This window comes from Fusarium oxysporum, chromosome 10 (assembly GCF_000149955.1).
Source record: "Fusarium oxysporum f. sp. lycopersici 4287 chromosome 10, whole genome shotgun sequence".
In the NCBI taxonomy this organism is placed as follows: domain Eukaryota; kingdom Fungi; phylum Ascomycota; class Sordariomycetes; order Hypocreales; family Nectriaceae; genus Fusarium; species Fusarium oxysporum.
In genome coordinates, this window is record NC_030995.1 from 564,506 (window position 1) to 586,494 (window position 21,989).

Below are 21,989 nucleotides of genomic sequence, written 5' to 3' on the forward strand. Positions count from 1 at the left end.
GATCGACATTGTGCCCAGGTAGGATGATATCCTTCCGGCACCTCTCATTCGTCACATGCCCATTCCTGACGTCGTAACAAGTCCTGTGTCATATTCTGACTCCTCAGTGTAGGGGCTTCACCCTGGAAGAGAAGAGAAGGAAAAACACAAACAGGGGGGATCCTCCGGATAAAGTTTGCTGTGGATTTGATGAGCCGTTAGGGGAGAATCTTGGCATATTGATCTGCTGGGAATCTCTTCAGCTGGGAATATCCGATAGAATGCTGACTTCCCGTACGCCACTGATGAAATCTCAGACACTCTTCTGATGGGGGGTTTTGGCTTGGGCGGCACTTAGGAAGCATGCAGCCTTAACTGAAACGAGACGAGTAATCAGTTCGTACGCCAGGGAAAATGCCGAAAGTTTAAATTGCTGTACGTAAACAGCTGTCGAGTAATGCTAGCGCCGTCTTGGCATATCGAACCCCTAACGGCATATGAAAGAGGGTCCGAGTCATAATCGACGCGGGGGTTACCTTGGCTATGCTTGGCAATTATTGATGACCGAAGCTACAGCTCGATTAGGATGACTTTAGGCTTCTTTGTGAAACAGCCATTACCGGTTCGATCGCATGGGCTATCAAGATATCGGTAATCACTTCGTTGGTGTTGGTCAATCTCGAGTTCTTAGCTCGTTGTGTAGAAGATCTCTCAGTGAGGTGGAGATAGCCTAGGGGGAGCAAGAAAGCTTCCGACTTCTATGCTAAATGACAAAAGACTTTGATGAATTTTGGATAAACTTAGGTAGATTGGATATGGATATAGTAGACCTTTAGACTAACAATTTTGGCACCTTGATTTACCGTCGACGTTTCTTGCTCCCTGAGGAGCCTTTAAATCGGGCTGAAAGGGGAAAATGCCCGAAAGAGATACAAGGAGCATTCAATAGGAGTATTCAAGTTCTATTTCATCTGGAAAGACGTTCTCAGTTCAAAATGTAGGCCTTGAACTTTGGGCATGCCCAGTGAGTTAATAAACGCGTATAGCATCCAGCTAAGACCCTTGAGAAGGCCTTACTCTTGATCTAGCTCGCCATTTCACCTCTACAATGAGGCATTGGGCCACTGCTACAATTGGGCGGCAATTCGCTGCCTTATTTTCCAGCCCACAACCCATGTCGTTGGGATGTCACTGCCGGGGAGGCTAGGAAAGCTTGACGCCACAATTACTAAATGAAGATGGGGACTGAGTCGTGTGAATAATGAAAACAGGTTGCCGGCCGGCGTAATGAAGATCCAGGATTTAACTTTCTTCATTTGTAAATATGGTAAAAGATCGACATAGTAATAGAGTACTTATGCTAGCTGAGGGTTCTAATGCAGTTCGTTGCAGAACCAACGCTCGCCGAGAACAAATTGGACCCTGATATGCCTATGGGAGATACAAGAATGTCATATTGGTATCTGCTAGGCTGAATGATGACTCGGACATTAGATTGTCACGAGGATAGATGATCGACAGGGCTCAGACATGGTAGCATTCGTTGAGCATTCGAAGCTGTTGGCTGTGTTGGCTCTGTGCAACAAGAGACGCTACAGTATCTACCCGTCAAGGGGCCGAAAGGGGTTCCTGTAACCCTGTGTTTCATCTCAGCCTCAAAGTCCCGAAGTGTAACCCTCACGATTCTTACATTCTCGAAGCCTCTGGATGATGATGCCCCTAGCAGGCCGCCAAAAGACCTCCATAGGCTCATTAGGCCGTGGTCTTTTGAGACTCACTTCAACAGCATTAATGTCTGTGCTGTTACTGCTTTTTGGATAATTCTTGTTCTCGAACCCAACGAATTCGCGGTCGTTTACCCTTGTAAAAACTCAATATCTCAAGCGAAGTCTCATTTTCGAACAGCGCCTAGGAGATCATTTTGCCAAGAAAGTGCCAGAAAGGGAAGGGATAACCGTAGTCATGCTGAACGCCAATCTGAGAAAATACTTGTCGTTGCCGAGCGTCTGATACTCTTTTCAGCCGACCAGTTGCACGATTCTTCTCTGTGTACTGACAAAAGGACTCACTGCAATACCACATGTGTCACGCAATCGGATTCGAAACTGTCGATGTAACGTTCCTCGCCTAAAAGTTCAACCTTTGGAATTTTCCATGACACAACAGCGTCACGGTATGGGACTTGGCCGTTGACGAGTTCGAGGTGAGGGGTAGTTAGGGATTCAGGACCTGACTCGACAACGGTTGAATTCGAGGCCATTCTCTGAGCTTCGGTAGGAACACAAATACTAAGGGGTTGTTGTACAAAGATTTCGTATTCTGCCCCGAGCTTCTTTGGATTTTCAAACATGTTACGGTGCGGGGGAATTCGGTGGCTTTTGAAGTTTTGTCAAACTACTTGACTGCATACAGGGCGGCAAACACGGCCTGCCTATTGGCTGGCTTGACATCGCCATAGCATACTGAAAGTTGAAGTTCACAACTTATAAACTAGTATTTGAACTCTCACTAAGAATATGGACATCTTCGAGAGCACAGCATCATACTCCCCTGGTTTGACTTTCTCTTGACAGAATCAATATGGGAGACCTCAACTCGTCGACTTTCACCCAGCCATGGAATGTTTCTATCGTTAATTACAATGAAACAGATCATCTGTGGTCAAAGTTTGCTCCACCTTGGGTTGGCACTCCCAATGTCAGGGGCACGTTCGATATTCTTGAAAGTTGCATCTTTACCCTCATCGCCTGCGTCTTCACAGCCCTTCATCTCGACGTAATTCCTAACCCTACATGGCAACGGCTTCTGTTAGAGAAGATAAAATGGGTCCTGTTGACTATTGTGGTCCCGGAAATCTCCTTGTTAACCGCGAGTAATCAGATTGGCTGTGCCTGGGCTCTCAAGTCAAAACTTAAAAAGATCCAGAAGCAACAGAAGTCGTCGATATCAAGTCCCGAAGCTGATGTAAGTAACCTCATGCGGTGCATCTGAACACTTGGTAACAGATGCTAGTTCGAGATTAACTTGAAGTATGCCTACTTTATTGTAATGGGAGGACTTCGTTTCGACGTCAACGACATCTTGTCCATTCCGGATCTCGACTTTTCAGCTGAGAAGCTTTTCAAAGACCCCGAACCCCAAAATGGCCGGAAACCCGTGCGTAAAGCGTCCGCGCAGGCCCGCCTGCTATAGTTGCACTCGCCAACAAGGGCCATTGGATTAAGGTCCTAGAGAAAGACATTGACGACAAGAGTAAGGCTGGTATATTTCAGAAAACCCTTGTTCTTATTCAAGTACTCTGGATGATTATGCAATGTGTTTGTCGGTTTGCATTCGGACTCCCACTTACACTACTGGAAATCCATACCATGTTGCATGTTATTTTTGCTATTATCCAATATTGTTATTGGATTAAGGTTTGTGTATCCCCCAAAATCTCATTGCACCTAGCTGACAAACGTATAGAAACCTTTGGATGTTCAGGAACCAATTGTTGTTCAACCACATGGTTTCGAAGCCGAACTGGCCATTATGTTACAGAAGCAGTTCTATAGCAGGATGTCATACAGTCTAGCACTCTTCCCTTCACGGCAAACACCAGAACAGCCACCTCCACGAGGACCTTTGGGTAGCCAAATGAGATGGATCGATCAGGCGGCGTCGGCAGAAATGAAAGTTGGCGATGTTCTCCCGTCCGGGCTTGCTCTATACAGGTCAGATGTCCTTGATGCCTTATTTCCTCTCGAACACATATGGGGTGGCCAGACACTGGTGAAACACAAGATCGGTTCAAGACCTAAATACGCCAAGCACTCTTTCCTACTCACAACTAAGTTCCTTCGGCGATGGGATATTATTCTGTCCAAATACCCTGATGAACAGCGGGAGAACCTGGCTGAAACGTCGATGAGGATTCGACAACACAGATGTGACGAAGACGGTATACTGGATGTTCCGGAGAGAGAAAAACGGATCCTTCTCCTTGTGCGGCTGGATGAATTCAGACAAGAGCTGCAGTTGAACTGCGAAAGGTATTTCTGGGAGGGTAGAAGCTTCTTCTCCCTAGATCTTGCTCCGCATTTTGAAACGCAAGGCTCTCTTTCGAAATATCGTCCCATGTGGAAGTTCTGGAGGTACGATAAGATAACACTCATCGCTGCCGGCCTATCCATGTGCTATGGTGGTATTCACCTTATACCTACGTTCTTGTTAACCTTCCCTTCGTACACAGAGACATTATTGTGGGAGCTCAGCTGTTTGATTATCGTAGGCGCGTTGCCTCTTTATGTTATCATATCAGGCTTGATCTGGCTGAGCATTTGGTGTTTATTTCTCACCAAGTCTAATGTTCTCGTCTTTCCACAAAGGACACCGGAATCTCTCAAGAGATTCATCAGAACATTCGCCAAGTACTATTGTATATACTTGCTATCTGTTTTGGGTACCGCATATGTTCTGTCAAGGGCCTTCATTGTCGCTGAGATTTTTGCAAGCTTGCGACATTGTCCCGTTGGAGTTTTTATCACCTTTCAGTGGTTGCAGCTGTTTCCTCATTTTTAGCCATATTCTTGAATATTGTTGCCTTTCTCTTATTAGACATTTTATTAGTGCTATCTTTAAGAAGCTTGGCTGCTCGAAAGCTTTGTAACCAACAGTGGCGGCCCTCAGTGACACCGTTAAGGCAACGATTCAGAAAAGCAAATAGTTCTTCTGGGAAGACCTAACATCCGATAGGCCTGCCATCGTACAAAAGCTTGGAGTGGTGTGTTTGCAAGGCGTCACGAATATCAAGGAAGCCGACAAGCTCAGGATGAGCCTCAGTGTAAAACAGACCCAACGCGCCGCCCTAGCATTCGCTAAATACCACGCGACGTTGGAATGTATCGAGACGCGCTCGATCTTCTAAGTATCGTCGGAGTGCTGTGTCGCGTTCCGTCGCAGTTCATTTCTTGGGACTAAGTTCCCCACGCCTCGTTGGTCTAGGAGGACAACACAATGAAAGGCTGGATTGAAGAACTTCTTCTTCCTCTTGGGGGTTGTAGGACCAACAGGACCATCTTGGAGGTGAGATGGATGAGACAAGCATGCATGTTGATCTGACCCCGACAATGGCTTCATGCCAGCAAGACTCTCTTCATTTCTTTACTATTCGATGTGAATATTATGGATGTCATCGGCCTTTGGGTGCTCTTTGTCGAGTACCACGTTGTGGATTATGAGTGTCGCGAATCAGTGAGAAATGGAACATTCGATACCGACCAAACAGCCTTCTTACCCACTGAGACGCAAGGTGATCGTTTTAGTTCATTCGATTTCCTTTGTGTCATCCTTCTCATTAATAAAGTACTAAACAATCTCCCATTTTGTAAGAGTGCCAATACGATCAAGATTCAAGGCGATTGCGTGGTATTTCTTAGCGGCCATGGCCCACTGTAACATGCTGAGCAGGCACAACAATTACAGAGCAACAGCCATGAACATCGCTAGAAAATGGTGAACCGTACCCAAATTCTAGGCATATCATCCACTGAAGGAAATGGCATTATAATAAGTAGCTTACACAAAAACTACTTCCATCACAGAGTCTTTTTTTTTTTTTTTTTTTTTTTTTTATTATTATCTCTCTGAGTCTTTACGTTCTTCGATTAATGCTCAATGACCTGATCTAAATTATTATTTTCTTCATACCTTGCTCTTCTTCCTCTCAAACTCCCCAAATGAGCTTAGGCAGATCAATCTGCCATGACCATTTCGGACCTGCACAGTCCAAGTGTATGACTCTGTACACACACACACCCACGCTGCCATCTTTGTTCGTGACATCTAACACATCGCAGGAATAATTCAATGGCCACGGTATGAATACAAGACGTCGAGAATCATCATGAAGGTTCGCCCCTTCTCGGAAGCGACGCGGAGACAATCAACATACCGCCCCAGCGAAAGCGACGCATCATCCAGCTCCTCTGCGCATTTGCATTTACACTGATGCTTGCTGATGGACTCCAGGCCGCCGGACTGCTCCAGATCTACGAGTCGGCAATCTGCGACGATTATTACAAGACCAATTACTTAGAAGTCTCAAAGTATGATCGTTGCCGGATTCAGCCTGTACAGAAAGAGCTCGTGTTTGTGCGTGGCTTCCAGCAGCTGGTACCTCTAATACCAGGCCTATAGGTTGTGTACTGTACCCTATGGCCTGCTAGCGGAGCGCACCGGCAGAAGACGAGTGTTAATTCTTAGTGGCACTGCAATTTTTGCTTCCCTTGCTTGGGTCATGGCTATGTGTTACTGGCGGTTCGCTCCAATCCGCTGGGTCTTGTTTTCGGGTGTCTTCCTCTTTATCGGAGGTGGTGACGCTGTAGCCTCCAGCGTGGTGCATGCCATGGTCACCGACGTGACTGACCGAGCCGAACGTGCGTAGATATTCTTGTATCTTCATGCAGCTGATGTGATCTCAGGCTTCTTTGGCCCTGCCATCAGTGCCCCATTGATGGAGAAGGGACATTCTTGGACGGTGTTGGTACTGGCTGAGATTATAATCTTTTCAGTGACCTTCATTCTGCCACTGTTCATCCCAGAAACACTGCACCTCCGAAACAAGAACTTGGGTAGCGCATCTCCGCCTACGATCCAACCATCGACTGATTCACTATCCCAACAGCCCGAATGGTCGGCCTTTGCCAGCAGGATGAGGCATGTGCCCCGACGGGTTTCTAACATATTGGCGCCTCTCGTCAGCATCTTGACATCAAACCGATAATGCCTCTTGCTACTTGCCGTCCTCGCACTCCAGACCTCTGCCCGAGAGCTTTTCATTGTCATAGGTCTATATACTCCAAGGCGAGATATTCTCTTTCGTATGCTTGTGGTAAGATTCTTCTGTCTCTGTTCCAGGGTGCTCAATGGCTGCTGGTTCTCATCCTTCTGCCCCTTCTGACTCGCCTAATCGCTAAGCCGCGAGGCTGGGCTGACTGGGCACGAGACCGTCGGTATGTCATCTCTCCCATTTCATTGACATCCTTTGGTGTTCTGGTGATAGGTTTTGCACCGGCTTTGGCAATCGAGGCTAGTGGACTCATCGTCGTCGCACTTGGCAGCTGCACGACTGGGCTGTTGATGAGTTTGCTGGGCGGTGTGGTGCGACCCAATGAGTTAAGTACTGTCTACAGTGCCGCACTCACGCTCAGCATGGTATCACGGAGCGTGGCTGCTCCCGTTATGAGTGCTCTGTTGGTGAAGGGCATAGAGCTTGGTCGGGTATAGATGGGCCTACCATTCGTGCTCATGGCGGCGATGATGACTGCCGTTACTGCGGCGAGCGGGTTCATCAGTCCAGGAAAGGTTGATCGCGAGTCCGTCGGTCAAGAGCAGGGCTTTGAGTACGATCTAGTTAATCAACGGATATGTATACCAGGCGAGATGATATTAGGAATCATGTAGAGCATCAATTGAACTAATCTTTGGGAGCAACACTCGATCTCCACTTAGTATCCAGACCTTGAGACTAGCTATCTGATAACTGTCTGCATACGCCGCAAACGATAGTGACTTCGTTCGGCCATACGCGACCGATTGTCAGTTCCCTCAATCATAAAATTTGTCGAGAGCTCTCCTGCTCGCCGAAATCGACAGCCATGGCCTAATTTACCACACGGCCTTGATGATATGCCTGTGCCTCGTCGTTCTGCCATCTTTGCATCAACTTGTGTTGATGTCCGGCCCTCGCGAACCTGCGTCTTTCCGCAGTTGTCATCCCCCTATGCCAAAGTCGGTGCACAGCCACGGTAACGTCCAGGGTCACGTTCAGGGTATGAACCCGGAGAGCCGAGGCTTGGTCGAGGATGGCCTGTCAAAGAGGGACATGGCGCGCAGGTGCCTTAGAGGAGGACTGCCTCGGGGTGTCAGAAGACTTCAGACCTTGAATTAGAGGACGGGACGAAAAGCGCTTAGACTGGCTAGTCAAAGAATCTCCTAAACTTACTCTAAATTACCCTAAAATGGTCTAAGCATTTGAGGCATATATAACTGTCGTCTACCGTTTTTCGCCAGACTGGACAGGGGGTTCATTCTAACCTGGGATAGCCATGATAAACAGGTTATGTAGTACGTCCCTCTGTAGACTACTTACTTACCCAGGTAAGATAAGGTGAGTTAAGTTAAGGAAGAAGCTACGGCTACCTCCAGGTTATCTTGTATGTAGAAATCATATCCGAATATATCTCATTGTGCAAGAGCACACTCTCTCAATGTCCTTCTGCAAATCTCTCTAAGCGCTTCAGGAACTTACCCAGACTTTGGTACATTGGTCGCTTGACAAATAAATTCTCGTCCTTCATCACAGTCGAAGTGCCGAGGCATCATCTATTCAACAAATCTTATCAGTGGTCTCTCATGACGTATCTGTGGCTAGTTTCTCAGGTCAGAATTGCTTTGGGTTTGAGGAAATATTAGGGCTATGGCTTGTCCAAAGACTAATTTTTCCAATCGTTATGCTACATTGATGTCAATCAGTGCCGCTGCAAATACCTGCCTTCCAACTTTAACCTTAGAACGTATGCCAACATGTTAAGGGTTTTGAAGAAACATTAATACAGTGGCTACGGCTGAAAGACAACTTGACCTGTATAAGCTTATAAACCTAGAGTCAAAAGGCCTGCAAGATCACTCATGACGAAGCAGTTCTAACACAATATCAAGGCGACATATGTTGAAAGAAAGGCTTTATTTCACATAAAAGATTATTATGGAGAGTGCCATCAACAAAGGCTACTCTCTGTTTAAGATTCAGGCTTATTACTAGATATTTATCTTCCCGAGTAAGGCACACGATGCAAGAATCATCTATTAGATCTATTAACTTAAAATAATACTCTTATAAATACAGTTTAGGCAGTATACTAACTGCCTACATAGTTACCTAAGATAAGCTTTTTAGCCTATTTAATAATTAAATCTAATATTTAAAGAGAACTCTAAATATATTCCCTAAGGGATAAAAAGGCTATCTCCGGTCCCCTATTATGGCTTCCACTTAACATTAAAAACACTTCTTAAGAGGAAAGGTTAAATGGGCGAAGGTTTCGAGGAAAACACATATATGGTGGCTGTGTTGTTATTAGAGGAAAGGTTAAATCAAGGTTAGGGAATATTGAGTCACAAGGTGGCAAAAGATCAGCCATAACAAAGTTATTCCAACACAATGGTTTATCTTCCCACCAAGGCTCAACACCAGAAATGACGCACCCGGAAAAAAAAAAAAAAAAAAAAAAAAAAAAAGAATAGTCTCAGGCTTTCTCAAATTCAGATCGAGTATAAATATCCTTGAAAAACTCCTCTTCTCTTCCTTTTCAGTCTCCGCGCTACCGCAGACCACCGATTTGAGAACAACAAAGATGGCGCTCGCAATAACAGACCCTTTCAACAGATTACCGCCAGAGCTGCGCCTCCGGGTTCTTATATCGAGCCACTACAAATTATCAACATCACGCATAATCGAAGCCTCTCCAATTATGCTTCAACAATATCTCGCACACAAGAAGTATATCGTGCGACAAGTGCTTGCGGCCGAACTTGACGCGCAGATGATCCAAGATGCCATGGGATTACCTTGTTTCGAAGGTCACAGCCTACGCGTGCACACTTTCGAGCTTGGTCCAAGTCCGACCTGCCCAATCCTCTCAAAGAAATTGATGACCACCTGGTAGGTGAACTGGACAAGTTGTATCGTCAAATTCTTCTTTTGGGCGAGGACTATATCACCAAAGCCACCGCTTCCTTGGCCCCACAGGCATATCTTTGTTTGCCGCAAGTCCGGCAGCCATCAATTGAAGGACATATTATGTTCAAAGGCGCAAAGGTGGCACCACGATTTGATTCCGACAAACTCACATTCTCGGAAAGGAAAAGGTTTTTCAAAGCATTTCTGACGTACGAGCTACTACGCAAGGCCGGTTATTCCATTCGTATTCCCAGGAAGCTACGGAAACGTAAGGTCAGCAATGCAGAGTATGAAGCTGTCGGGTGTGTCCACAGCTACGTCTGTTCTCTGTACGGGGCGATGCTCGCTCAATGCAACGATGCTGATCTCTCAACCGCTTCGGCGGCTCCTCCACTTAGAACTGACACGTTCTCCCCCATTCCCGATGCCGTTTATTTTGCCGCAAATCCATGCACTCCTAACATACGTTTGTTTACCGACAGCTATGGCCATGACATTGGGGCCAGTTTCTCAACACTTGGACTTGATCGGCTCACCGATTTCCTTCGCTACGATATGGCTAAGCCAGAGGAAAGAAAAACCCTCTACAAGCAACTCAAACATGTCTGGGAGTTTGAAGAGCCCTCTGACTCTGACGCATGGGACAAGAGCTCTCGTCCCTTACTCAAGTCCAAGCCGAAATACAAAAACGGCGACGAATCATCTATGTACAAGCAACTTTCTTTGCATCCCGGTGAGAAACTCCGTTACAGGGTGGGTCAGCAACGTGCTTGGGTGTTCTTTGACAACGACCGTTTCTATCCCCAAGAGAGCCCTGAACGACCGAATTTCCCATCGGAAAGGTCCCTTGCGGAGAAGTCGTTCAACCAAACTTTTTCTATTAACGACTGGTTTCATAGCCTGAAAAATGCGAGAATTTTACAACGCGGCTAGTGTTGGTATGACGAGCATAATCGTAGTGATGGTTCAATCGCCCTCACTCCCTCCCAATGGTGGGCATGACTATGCACTCAGTAGAGTGGTAAGTCAGTTCTGGTAGGTAATAATAATAATTTAAGATATTTAGCAGGATATAATGTTTGGACGCTGGTGATTTGCTGTAATAGAATTATGTATATAAATATAAAATAGAGAATTGTTAGTATTATTAGGCTAGATATTATTCCTATAAGACCTTTAGTATTAATCTATAAGCTAAAAGAGGGAGAGATGCTTTATGCTTTACTTGGCTAATAAGAATAAAACCCAAGCTATTAGGTAGCTACTCGGGGCAGCATTTATGTCATAGAAATTAGTCAGGCATTATAGTATCCTATCCAAATTGTAAGCTAGATGTGTTATCTGCAGTCATGTCCTATGGCTAAGGGCTTATATCACCACACAGAATTTAGTGACTTAATATTTTTAGACCTTTATTAGGTTAACCATTTATCGCACTAATACAGCCAATTTATGCAGACGCTGTCCAAAATCTTTGATATGCTGGCTCATGACCTATGTTTTACATAGGAGGGCAAGAGTTAAATATATCTATTCGAATTATTCTCTCCCTGATCCAACGTCATCATTGGCTAATGTTCCACTTCTCATTTCAGAATTGAGGTCCGCGGCAATACCATTGGTGTGCATAAATCCCTCTATCCGACCACTCACTCAAGGCCTGGTATAACGATTAAGCGAATTGCATAGTTCGGTTGCAGTGTGGCTTCCAAAGTGAACCTGAAAAGACTGTGTCATTCTGTGACGCTCCACAGTCTCTTCATAGTTTGCCGGTCCTCGTTGACCTTTCGAAGGATCCAGTAAAATGACCGTGGTGCAAGATCAGGTATCCTGAGTTATTCTGATTGTAGTCGAGTCTGGGGGGAATTTTCTGTCCTAATCCGCGTGTGTAGTATGAATGAAACTTTCCTGTAGCCTAACAATGGTCATTGAGAGTGTTCTAGGCCGCGTTGTGTTGTATAGTAGCCGTAGCCGACCAGGACCAGTCATCATGATACTGGTGATGGCTAGGCAACGTGGATGCTTTATGCCAAGCTCTAATGCCGGGGAACGCTAAATCCAAATCCGCAAGAGTGGCATGCCTTGTTACTTTCAGTGTGTTTTTGTGCACATACATGACTGCCATTCCACAGGATCCACCTGCCAGGATGATCGTATCTCACTGATAAGAGTATGCAGTGATTAATGGAGGAAGTTGGTTGACATAGGCGACAGCGATGACAAAGAAGTGGCTGTGATCGATATTGACAATGAGGTACACAATATGAGTGGGCATTACACACGACTCTGTTGGTGGCACCGATAAGACGGTCAAGTGATCAGACAATGGCAGCTTCGTGACGATTTGGGGTCTCATGCCATCTTAAAGCCGACACCCGTAAACTTGTCGACGGCTTCCCAGCACAACTTGGGCAATGCCCTGCGGGTCGAAGAGATTGTATTTCGACACTATGCCGCAAAGGCGAGTAGCTTTAAGGTCTGGAAGAGGTGATTTCCTCAAAGCAATTCCAGAATGTGATGAATTATTGCTATAAATGGACGAGCATCCACTCAAGAAACACCAGCGTCTGGCGGGGAGTGGGAGGACCATGCCTCAGCTGATATGCACAGCGTTGAAGGGCAGAGTCCTCATAACGCTTTAGTAAGCGGTCTTCTCCCAATGATAGGGACGAATTTGCGCCTTCGAAATGGTACTGTGCCTATCTTGCGCTATTGCGTGGGTAGTTGATATGCTGCCTGAAGTGTGGTTTTGAGAAGTGCTGTTTCAAGTCGATATAGCTGACAGCTGACGCTTGCATCGCGCTCTTTATCTCTAGATGGCAGTGGAGAGCGAACCTTCAATTGACGAATCTTTCAGGTGTTATAGAGTGGTACTAAGCTAGGGACGCCTAGTCTTCGGCATTTGTTGGTATGTGGATTATCTTTGGTAATATGGTTAAGCGTCTCATGTGAGGCTGATCTGCTTGGAGTGAGGAGACTCATGATGTTCTAGTAGAATGCCAAATCATTGGGCAATGACAGCCAGTCCCAAGAGGTGCATTCTTCTTGATGCTTTACTTCGAAGTACCACTTTAAGAGAGATCCTAGTACTCGAAGATTCTAAGAATCGGAATTTGATACTTGGGAATCCTGTGGATTAATGGTAAAATAGTCTGGTAGCTTGGTAGCTATGATCTTGATGATCTTGATGGTTTTGGTGTTTGATTGTCTTGATATTTGATGGTCTTGGTGTTTGGTGGTCTTGAAGTTTGATGACCCTTGCGATGATCTGGGAGCTCAGCTGTCTGGTTGTGGCCGATAAAGAGTGAATGGTACTGGTTTGAATCTTGCGTACTTGGGCCATTCTGTGGATTCAAGGCCTTTCTTTGTGTTGAGACCTGAAATCGAAAGGTTTGAGCTGTCCGCCTTGCGATGTTGTCATGCATGAAACTGCTTTATGGTTGAATGGATAGATAGCATATCGAGGTAAGGCACAGAACGCAAGCATCAGTTGCTAGGTCCATCAATTCAGAATAACTCTGTCAAAGCACACTTCAGGGGATATCGCATCAGCCGTTCCATATATATCAGGTCGAGTTCGTCTTGGCCTCCTTGAAATAAAGGAGTTGATCGTCGACACTACGTAGAAGTGCGAACTCATCGTCGACGTTTGACTTGGTCGTTGCCATCGATCCAGGTGTTAAGGGAGCCGTCCATCAGCGGGCCTCGAGACCTTTAAACACTGGATGCGACCTAGTCACGTGGGTTTTGTACGTTTTCCTTCGCAGTATGTTACGAGTGATCTTTTCCTCGGGTTCCTTGCGTTGTCCTTCGCCTCGTGACATCCTCTAAAATTCGTCTCGGAAGGGAGCCGTCCATCGGCGGGCCTCAAGACCTTGAGAGATCAAAAATTGTCGGAATAGTCATGGGTTCCTTGCGTTTTCCTTCGCTTACTTGACCGGATCGTAGTGATGAACCGAGTTTTAAAAAGGGAGCCGTCCACAGGCGGGCCTCAAGACCTTGAAAGAACAAGGTCACCAGTCGATCGAGTCAAGGGTTCCTTACGTTTTCCTTCGTGTAAGTAAAAATACAACACCCACTTGTGGCCTAGTGGGTGACGCGGTGACAGCGTATCTCCAACACCACCAGTCGGGTCGAGCCTCTAGAGAGAAGGGGACCACAGCTCAGCTATCTCCACCTAATGGATAGCGGCACGACGTGCCAACCGAGCGTATCCTTCGTGCTGCCTTCGGGATCTAAGGGTAAAATACCCCCACTCCCACTTGTCGAGAAGGGCAGCGTGCTTCTCTGCTTGCCTATGGCAATATTAGCTTCCATGTTCTTTCGAAGAACATATTCATTCCGTCAAGGACTTACTCGATAGCATAGCGGGCTGTCTCTTCGGCAACACCAGCCAGATCCTTGCGCTCCAGCAATGGGAGCGTCCCCTTTCTCAAAAAGTCGGGCAACCACTTCAAGTGACACCGCGGTTTCCGAATAGGGTTCGGGGCATTGTGGACAAATTTCCCGACCATTTCCCGGTATGCCTTTGCCTCGGCATTCTGGCATCTCTGCATCAACTTATGTTGACGCCGGCCCAACCTGAACCTGCCTTTCTCCTTGATTGTCATCCCCCTACGCCCACGCCGGTATACAGCCGGGGTGGTGATCAGGGTTCGGACCCTGAGAGCATCAGCTCGCTCTCGGATATCCCGTCGGCGAGCGAGAAGAGGCGCGTGTGCCTCGATGCTAGGGGGTTGGAGCCCCATGGCAGCCAGGTGGGCTCGTTCGGAGGCGTTCATGGTGGTATTATCGATATTCTATCGATAAGGAGATATTACTAATTATCGAATAATTAATTCAATAATAAACCCCAAGGAAAAAAGCTGACGATGTCGATGTTGATGATGATGATGAAAGAGAACTACATTCTATCCTGGGATAGCCATGATAAGTTCGTCATGCCGTACCTGCCTCAAGTACTGGGTATTGTAGATTATTTCCGACCCAGTTAAGGTTAGGTAGTCAAGCAGCTGCGGCTACTTCCAAGTTGTCTTGTGGGTGGAAAGGGTGTTCCGTAGTTTCCCATCTTACAAGAGCACACTCCTCCCTAAGTTGTCTAAACATCTCTCCAGGGACCTATCAAGTTCCGTGTGGTAAAATGAGCTCTCAGACACAGGTCTCAATTTCAAATAATATATATAGCTCATAACTTCGACGTTATAACTTATATCATAATGCCTAGCTGATTGCCATGGCTTAAGTATTAATACACAGGAAACGTAGATAATTACTCTTTCCACTGGCTTCAGGAGATATAACAAGCTCTACTGCATCGGTCGGGGGTAATCAGAAGCCCATGGTGGTATTGAGTTTATGAGTCGGTCATTGGGTTAGCAAACACCATAGGAGTATTAAGTCAGAAGTAGGCGGAAGGCCAATCAGAACAAAGTACTTTTAACAATGACCAACTCCTATCTGCTTTTAAACAAGTCCCAATCCTGCTGTCGAGAAGTATGCATCAAATCTGAAAATTCTATTTAGCCTCCAGAATTAATCAGAGGTACATTATAAAAGGCCAATAAGAAGACGTGGTGGATAAATTGAGGTTTTGGCACACCAACAGAGAACTCAAGTTTGTTTGTTTGTTTGTATATTTTTCGTCTGGGTGGCTGTAACGAAGCCAGATCTCCTACTGGAGCAAAAGACGTGCTGAGCTAGCTAGGTACAGGGAAACCCCGCTTCCTTCACCATCCAGCATACCAATGGCACAAAAGGTGCTGTATTTCTCAAGCCCGTCACCCGTCAGCGGGTTCGGGGGCAATCTACTGTCGAGCTTTTTCCACCGACCAGAATTCTCTCACGCATCACTACATCTGCTGACGCAGTCCACAATCTCCAGTAACCAAGTTGTAGCTCGTAGTCGACTGTCGTGGCGGCAGGGAAAAACCTTGGGAAGGAATCAGAGGCCGGCGGTGCGGCTTGCCTTCAAAGGGGAAAAACCCATCGCAATCGGCGTCGTTGATCGGGAGGATGTCGCTACCGATGCCACGGGCACCGTCCTCCGATATCTAAGGCGTTCTGGTTCTGAGGTGCCGCCATTAGATCCGACAAAGGTGTTGTCAGAGAAGGTGAACTCTCCAAAATTCCTTCTCTGAAAACTGCTGTTAGGGAGCCGATGGCGTCCCCGCAGTATTGTGTGGCCGAGTAGCCCGTAGAAAATCCCGCTCCTAACAGTGCACTAACAGTGCGTGCCAAGAAAGAATTTTTACAGGGGAGAGTTGACAGAGAACTCAAGAGTCTCACCAACAGACCGTTATAGGGTAGGTAAGCCACAATAGAGGTCCCGACCCACACATCCAACTTGCATTTAACCTTCCAACCAGCTTTCCCAACCCCCTCCTCAATGTTAGGCTGATATCTCGCAACAACCTAAGGCGATGCCTGATCGGCATTTAAACTTGGCATCGCAGGACCCTGTCAGCTAACGCTAGTTGCTTTTAGCCTGACCCGATATGAACCCCGCAACTGGGAAGCAAGAACTCTCGTGAGACCTTGAACAAGCGCGTCACCAAAGATATCCTTCACTGACACGAAACCCTAGTTGCAAACGGTGCCGATACCGAAAGGTAAGTTTATGTCACGATAGATAGATGAAATGGTGCAAAGTTGACAGCACTAGTTGAGATGCACACGTACAGTCCCTTGCATCAATTGTGCAACGGCTGGCGCAGGCTGCGAGTACGAAAAGATTGACAAGAGACGAAACCCACCATCTTCGGAATACACGATCAGTCTGAGAAATCGAGTTGCGTCGCTAGAGGCCTTCATCCAGGAACTGAGAGACGCCCCTCCCGCTCGCCGAGATGAAATGCTTGGGTCCCCGGCGTATACACAGGGAGCACCAAATATTCCGGCTGCAGGGCCGTCTCGGGTCATACAAAATGATACTACAGCACGAGCACTTTTGAAACCAGACGCAGAGGGATCACTGGTCTACCATGGCGCCACCAGCATCTTCAACAGTGACCTTCTCTCCACAAGTGAGAGCTATCCAAGCCCAACGCAGAGTCTGTACGCAGAGTCCAACTTTGACCATGTTATGGATCACTTCGGCATCAAGCTGGAAGATGACACAGTTTTCAAAGCACTGCAGCAGTTCTTTCGCTGGCAGTACCCCCACTTTATGTTCGTTTATCGAGAGGCGTTTCTAAGAGACCATTTTGGTGAGCGGAAAGGTTGCAAGTACTGGTCATCTGCGCTTCTCTTATCCATTTGCGCATTAGGCCTTCTAATGTCGGAGACTGAGGGAGAGAGAAACCTGAGTGAACAGTTCTTCCAGGCGGCTGAGAGTATCGTGATGGTATCGGGCCTAAGCCGCCCTTCGATCCCCACAGTGCAGTCCTTTCTATGTTTGGCATTTTTTGAAATTGGTCGAGGGAACGTATCCAAGGGATGGGCATTCTCAGGTATGGTATGCCAAGCGCTCATATAAAAATGTTGAGTTTAACAAAAGACAGGTATCGCGTTCCGTATGGCCCAAGATTTGGGCTTTCAAAGTGATCCTATGAACTGGCTGCCACATGACTCGACCATTGTATCGAGCGAGGATATTGAGATCCGTCGCAGAATCTATTGGGGCTCATACATATCAGATAAACTAATAAGCTTGGTACTCGGGAGATCCGTGCAACTGGCCTTTGATAGCGCTGAGGTCGATCTGTTGGAGTTCATAACGTGAGTCATCCCCCATTCCCATCGCTCAAGCTAATTAACGAAATCAGCGATGGGCCTGGTATGGAGTATTGGCGTCCTGTTGGTTTCGGCGATGACCCAGAAGAGCTTCGAGTCTTATCAAACATACCATATCTCAAAGAGCAGATCCGTCTGTACAGAATTGTTGAGAAAATGATGACGACAGTATTCTCTCCACGGACGCCTCGAACGCAGACAGACGTCTTTACACGACAGACGCTGCTTGATAATCTCAACCTGGAGCTTCTGCAGTGGAGGGACGCACTGCCCGCTTTTGCGAAGTGGAATAAGTGGTCTACAGGTGTGATAATTACCCCAGCGGTGGCCACCCTCCAGTAAGTCTCTTACAAATAAAGGTACTTAGCTAACCGTTGCTGTGAAGCCTGCTGTACAGCAGTATTCGTATTGCCTTGAACTACGAGTCTGCTACCACCAGTAACGTTGCCTCGGCTCGAGAAGCTTCACTTCTGTCTTGCACCACGGCAGCGCAAGATATCCTGGCCCTGGTTCGAATCTACAAAATGCAATATGGGCTCCGTCATGCACCACTAATATTGATTTACGCATCCATACAAGCGTCAAGGTCTATTGAGAAGTTTGGTATTCCGGAAGAACAGAGCTACCTGGTTAGTTGCTTAGCTGAGTGCTCTCATACTTGGAGCATTGCTGGCCAAGTACAGGGTGCAATGCCAGCGGTGAATCTTGACGCTTATCATGACCTGGTATAGGAATACGGCGGTTAAGGAAGTTATCTCATTCACTAATGCCTCATCGATATGCGGATCTTGAACATCATAAGTGGACAAAGCAATATCATATATATCACTGCTAGTTTCATATTTCAGTGACCGTCATCCTTCGTGATCAGGCCTAAAGCCTCCCCCCTCCTCCAAATCGTGGATCAACACCAGAGGCCCCTTGGGAACAATATCCGGCCCAGTGATACCAAGAACTCTCCGTCTCGCGTTCGCATAACCGGTCTTGTACTTCTCAAGCCAAGGCTCCGAAGTCTTTCGAAACGCGCCATGAGTTCTGAAGCTATTGTCCCAGTAAAGCCTCCTCAGCCAAAGATGCAAATTCGGATAGTGATCCCTGATGGTTCCAAGGTTGCACATGAAAATAGGGACGTACCCAACGTCGAAACGGAGGATGGTTGGGAACAGACGGATGTCAGCCTCAGTGATGGTCTTGCCGAGAAGAAAGGGTCCGTTGTCGAGGATTTTCTCCAGTCGATCGAGTGACTTGAAGACCTTTACGACGTTTTCTTCATATGCAGCTTGAGACGTTGCAAAGCCGGTCTTGTAGACTCCGTTGTTGACAGTGTCGTAGACCCATTCATTGATCTCATCAATCTTATCTCTCAAGCGCTCTGGGTAGAGTTCTCGTCCAGGTTTGTGACTTTCACGATCTTCCTTGGGAAGAAGGTGGTCGAACTCTGTGTAGAGCATCCGAATGATGTCGCTCGACTCGTTGTTCACCATGGTGTGGGTCTTCTTATCCCAGAGGACGGGCACGGTGTATCGACCCTCATAATTTGGGTTGGCCTTGAGATAAAGTTGCTTCAACGTCTCGAATCCATAAATCGGGTCCTTAGGCAGGACACCATACTTGGCTGCTTCTGGGCTGTCATCGAAAAACCAACCATCTTTGCCCATAGTGAGCGAGCAGATGTACAAGTCGATTATATTCTCGAGTTTCTTGAGGCTTCTCACGATCATGGCGCGATGAGACTATATCTGTCAGTGATGGTATGGGCTTAGCCGCAGTAGTGACCTACCCATGGACATCCTGGGCTCAGATAAAGAGCATAGCGGTCTTTCTCGGCCGGGAACTGAGAATCTGGCTCCTGTGATACGAAGCTGCGAAAGGCACTGTCAGGCCGAATGAAAGAGCCGTCCTTGTTTGGCTTGAGCCTGATCTCGTCCGGCTTGGATGAAGTTAGGCTCTTGCTATGATAACACGAAGGCTTACCAGGTCACCCATATTTCTAATACTTAATAGAGAAGAGGTTGTAGAGGAAAATTAAATAGAGGAGAAAGAACGAATAATTATATGCTTTGATAGGAGATGTGCCGTATATGGTCTGAAACTCAAGATACACAAAGATTGAGGTGTCATGCCAACTCTTTTGTCGAAAATGGGTGCGCGAGCAGGTATTAAGTCTTGCCAGGCTTGATATAAGCAAATAATGCCATGATATCTAATCGAGCAAACATGATTGATAATCACGTCACCAAACTCGGCAGCTTATGGTGACAACCGCGCGGCAAACCGGGCAACTATAAGTAGTGGGGCCAGAATACGGTAGCAACCACCAAGCAAGCAAGCATCATCTTCAAGCAACCTTTTGTTATTATGTTTTTATTTTATTTTATATACTTGCTAGTAGCCTAAGGGCTATTAAATTTATACTAAATCATACTAAGTTTACCTAAGACCTTTCATTACTTAGGATGGAGATCCTAAGTCTTTCCGTCCTATCTTTTTAATTGAACAAATTCAAGTCTGAGCTGGAAATGTCCGGCGAACTCTCCGATCCTTCTCTCTTGATAGTTGACGGTGGTACACAAGGCACAATCTTGTCGGGGTAGCAAATGTCGCAGGACTCATCACCATCGCACCTCCGTGCCAACGGTGTACGCGGTTGAGGCATTATTCCAGCCACTGGTTCGCAAGCCAGAACCCGGAAATGACCGAGATCATCATCGCCGAGTGACAGAATATCAAACATGTCAAAAGCAGTTACCATTCCGCCACTGGTGACTTCATCGTTAGTGTTACTTACGACCCATGAGGTGCCGATGTCTCCTCTTTTGACTTCTGTGCAGATGAAAGACCAGAATCAAATGACGATCAGAGTCTCGAGAGATATAGTGATGGCCTCGGCCTCTCACCAGGCAAAGAATCTGCCATCCCCTTGATAGGTAAGATCATGTCAAATGACCGTCCTTCTGCACATCTGGATCAGGCAACAAGGACAATGCTTGCCTTGAAGTACCGTTTCGAGATGGAGGGGCTCCGGTCACACGGCGGGTCTAAAGACACTTCGACTTTACAAAGCCAACGAACTGTTGGTTTTCTATACTGGCTCCTTGTAATGTTTGATACTGTTGTCTCGCCACTGAATAAACGGCCTGTTGTTATAGCCGATGAGCACTGCATGGCAGGTTTCATACAAAACACGGAGAATGTACCTTGCCAATGGAGACTCCATATGTTTCTGAAGGACGACTCCGAAATGCCACAATCTCTCCGCTGGCCTTGCTCAGAAATAGTTGCCTCGAGAGCGATAATCAAAGCAGCTCCCATCAAGTTTTTACTTTATCGCCAACTATCCTACATCCAGAACGCTCTGCGGAAGAGGTCGAGCACTCATAATATCATCAATGTTGCAAAAGGAGCAATTACTGTTTGTCGATACTGGGACATGACGTACGCCTCATTTTTCCAAGGCTTGTTACGAGGCTATGATAGAGTTTCCCCAAAGCTTAGAAGCTGGGTTGTGTGCATTTTCACAGCCTGGAACCTCGGTACACTGGTTCTCGCGGACTTGTTAGAGCTAGTGCATGAGAAGGCAACTACTGGCGGCACAAACAGCTATATGGATATCAGACTGAGCAGTGCAATTAATCTTGCTGAACTCGCCAGTGCTGTCGTTCCACATAAGACTAGCCATATCAAACAACTTCCAAAATGTCATGCCGCAGTTCAAGAGAGTCCACTCTTGACAGATCCTTGCACGTCAATTCTGGTGGAAGCGTTTACGAGAGCCTCTCTTTATCACCTGTCAACTATTTGTGAGCTTAAAAAGCATGAGTGGTTCGATGTTGAAATGGAAAGTTTTTGGCAGAGTTTGCAGTGGTTTGAAAGTTGTGTCAGGGCGTTGACGTGTCTTTCAAAGAGATCGAAACTTGCACAATCTATTGCAGAAATTTTGTTACCGACACTTCGGGATCTACAGAGTCCATAGATCATACACCTAAACATTCTGCGAGTGTTGAGGTTGATATTGATGAAGGATGTTCATGGCATTTGCTTGACCAACTATTTTATGCAGATAGCTTTTAGGAATCTACAATTTGTGACATGTGTAGACAGGGCACTTGACGGGATGATCAATTAAAAATGGTGCAAATATAGCAAGTCAGAGGTCAACCCCGTATAGCTTCTTTACCGTCTCGGGGTGTATTACCAATCATCATAGCTTCACACAAGACAAAAATTCATTCAGTCAGTAGTTGAGTAGCAGGGATATTAACCTTTTAACCTTAGTCGGCGCTGAACTCTACTTGGCCCGGTGTCGGGGCATTTGATTGGCCTTCGCGTAAAAGCAATGAAACAGTCTTCCTTTTTCCCGCTACGCTACTGAATCCTTCGGCGTTGCGCCTCAGCCTTGACGCGTAAAAGGGAGGCTTAGCTGGATCATACGCAAATCCCAATAAACTGGAACTTTCACATAACGATGCGTCTTTTTTTACTAACCATCGGTCCACTATTTACCGTCGATCGTGGCAGGTTGACGAATATCGTCATAAGGGACATCTTAATAAAGAAG

General features: G+C 46.6%; 8 protein-coding genes across 10 annotated transcripts; 6 read left to right on the forward strand and 2 right to left on the reverse strand.

Moving 5' to 3' along the window:
• Positions 1–2,559: 2,559 nt before the first annotated feature.
• On the forward strand, positions 2,560–3,171 carry FOXG_13776 (uncharacterized protein; the record flags this gene model as incomplete). The annotated part of the gene is made up of 2 exons (XM_018393789.1): positions 2,560–2,943; positions 2,992–3,171. 2 exons carry the CDS (start codon positions 2,560–2,562, stop codon positions 3,169–3,171), a joined length of 564 nt encoding a protein of 187 aa, XP_018253115.1.
• Positions 3,172–5,967: 2,796 nt separating this feature from the next.
• On the forward strand, positions 5,968–6,742 carry FOXG_21252 (uncharacterized protein; the record flags this gene model as incomplete). Its single annotated transcript, XM_018401560.1, has 3 exons — positions 5,968–6,065; positions 6,157–6,395; positions 6,441–6,742. The coding sequence occupies 3 exons, from the start codon at positions 5,968–5,970 to the stop codon at positions 6,740–6,742; spliced, it is 639 nt and encodes a 212-aa protein (XP_018253116.1).
• A 951-nt stretch (positions 6,743–7,693) lies between these two features.
• FOXG_21253 (uncharacterized protein) lies at positions 7,694–7,909 on the forward strand (the record flags this gene model as incomplete). The annotated part of the gene is made up of 1 exon (XM_018401561.1): positions 7,694–7,909. One exon carries the CDS (start codon positions 7,694–7,696, stop codon positions 7,907–7,909), a length of 216 nt encoding a protein of 71 aa, XP_018253117.1.
• A 1,331-nt stretch (positions 7,910–9,240) lies between these two features.
• Positions 9,241–10,833, forward strand: FOXG_13777 (uncharacterized protein). The gene has a single exon (XM_018393790.1). It carries the CDS (start codon positions 9,821–9,823, stop codon positions 10,631–10,633), a length of 813 nt encoding a protein of 270 aa, XP_018253118.1. The 5' UTR covers positions 9,241–9,820; the 3' UTR covers positions 10,634–10,833.
• A 3,044-nt stretch (positions 10,834–13,877) lies between these two features.
• Positions 13,878–14,481, reverse strand: FOXG_13778 (uncharacterized protein; the record flags this gene model as incomplete). The annotated part of the gene is made up of 2 exons (XM_018393791.1): positions 13,878–13,995; positions 14,057–14,481. 2 exons carry the CDS (start codon positions 14,479–14,481, stop codon positions 13,878–13,880), a joined length of 543 nt encoding a protein of 180 aa, XP_018253119.1.
• Positions 14,482–16,090: 1,609 nt separating this feature from the next.
• Positions 16,091–18,288, forward strand: FOXG_13779 (uncharacterized protein). Of its 3 annotated transcripts, XM_018393792.1 has the most exons (6): positions 16,091–16,226; positions 16,284–16,308; positions 16,362–17,148; positions 17,200–17,416; positions 17,464–17,769; positions 17,817–18,288. In XM_018393792.1, exons 1-6 carry the CDS (start codon positions 16,195–16,197, stop codon positions 18,160–18,162), a joined length of 1,713 nt encoding a protein of 570 aa, XP_018253120.1. In that variant the 5' UTR covers positions 16,091–16,194; the 3' UTR covers positions 18,163–18,288. The 3 variants fall into 3 exon arrangements, with proteins under 3 accessions (XP_018253120.1, XP_018253121.1, XP_018253122.1); XM_018393793.1 differs by having other exon boundaries at positions 16,091–16,308; XM_018393794.1 differs by having other exon boundaries at positions 16,091–16,308; positions 17,464–18,288.
• On the reverse strand, positions 18,202–19,600 carry FOXG_13780 (glutathione S-transferase). The gene is made up of 2 exons (XM_018393795.1): positions 19,212–19,600; positions 18,202–19,164 (listed from the first exon to the last, which is right to left on the reverse strand). Exon 2 carries the CDS (start codon positions 19,150–19,152, stop codon positions 18,286–18,288), a length of 867 nt encoding a protein of 288 aa, XP_018253123.1. The 5' UTR covers positions 19,153–19,164; positions 19,212–19,600; the 3' UTR covers positions 18,202–18,285.
• A 766-nt stretch (positions 19,601–20,366) lies between these two features.
• Positions 20,367–21,404, forward strand: FOXG_21254 (uncharacterized protein; the record flags this gene model as incomplete). The annotated part of the gene is made up of 1 exon (XM_018401562.1): positions 20,367–21,404. One exon carries the CDS (start codon positions 20,367–20,369, stop codon positions 21,402–21,404), a length of 1,038 nt encoding a protein of 345 aa, XP_018253124.1.
• Between the last annotated feature and the right edge of the window lie 585 nt (positions 21,405–21,989).

Bases quoted from the DNA above. Each gene is read 5' to 3' on its own strand.
- FOXG_13777 (XM_018393790.1), top strand. From the start codon at position 9,821: ATGTTCAAAGGCGCAAAGGTGGCACCACGATTTGATTCCGACAAACTC.
- FOXG_13780 (XM_018393795.1), bottom strand. From the start codon at position 19,152: ATGATCGTGAGAAGCCTCAAGAAACTCGAGAATATAATCGACTTGTAC.
- FOXG_13779 (XM_018393792.1), top strand. From the start codon at position 16,195: ATGAACCCCGCAACTGGGAAGCAAGAACTCTC. The intron at 16,309-16,361 runs GTAAGTTTATGT...TGACAGCACTAG, and splicing joins AACGGTGCCGATACCGAAAG to TTGAGATGCACACGTACAGT. The intron at 17,417-17,463 runs GTGAGTCATCCC...TAACGAAATCAG, and splicing joins GATCTGTTGGAGTTCATAAC to CGATGGGCCTGGTATGGAGT.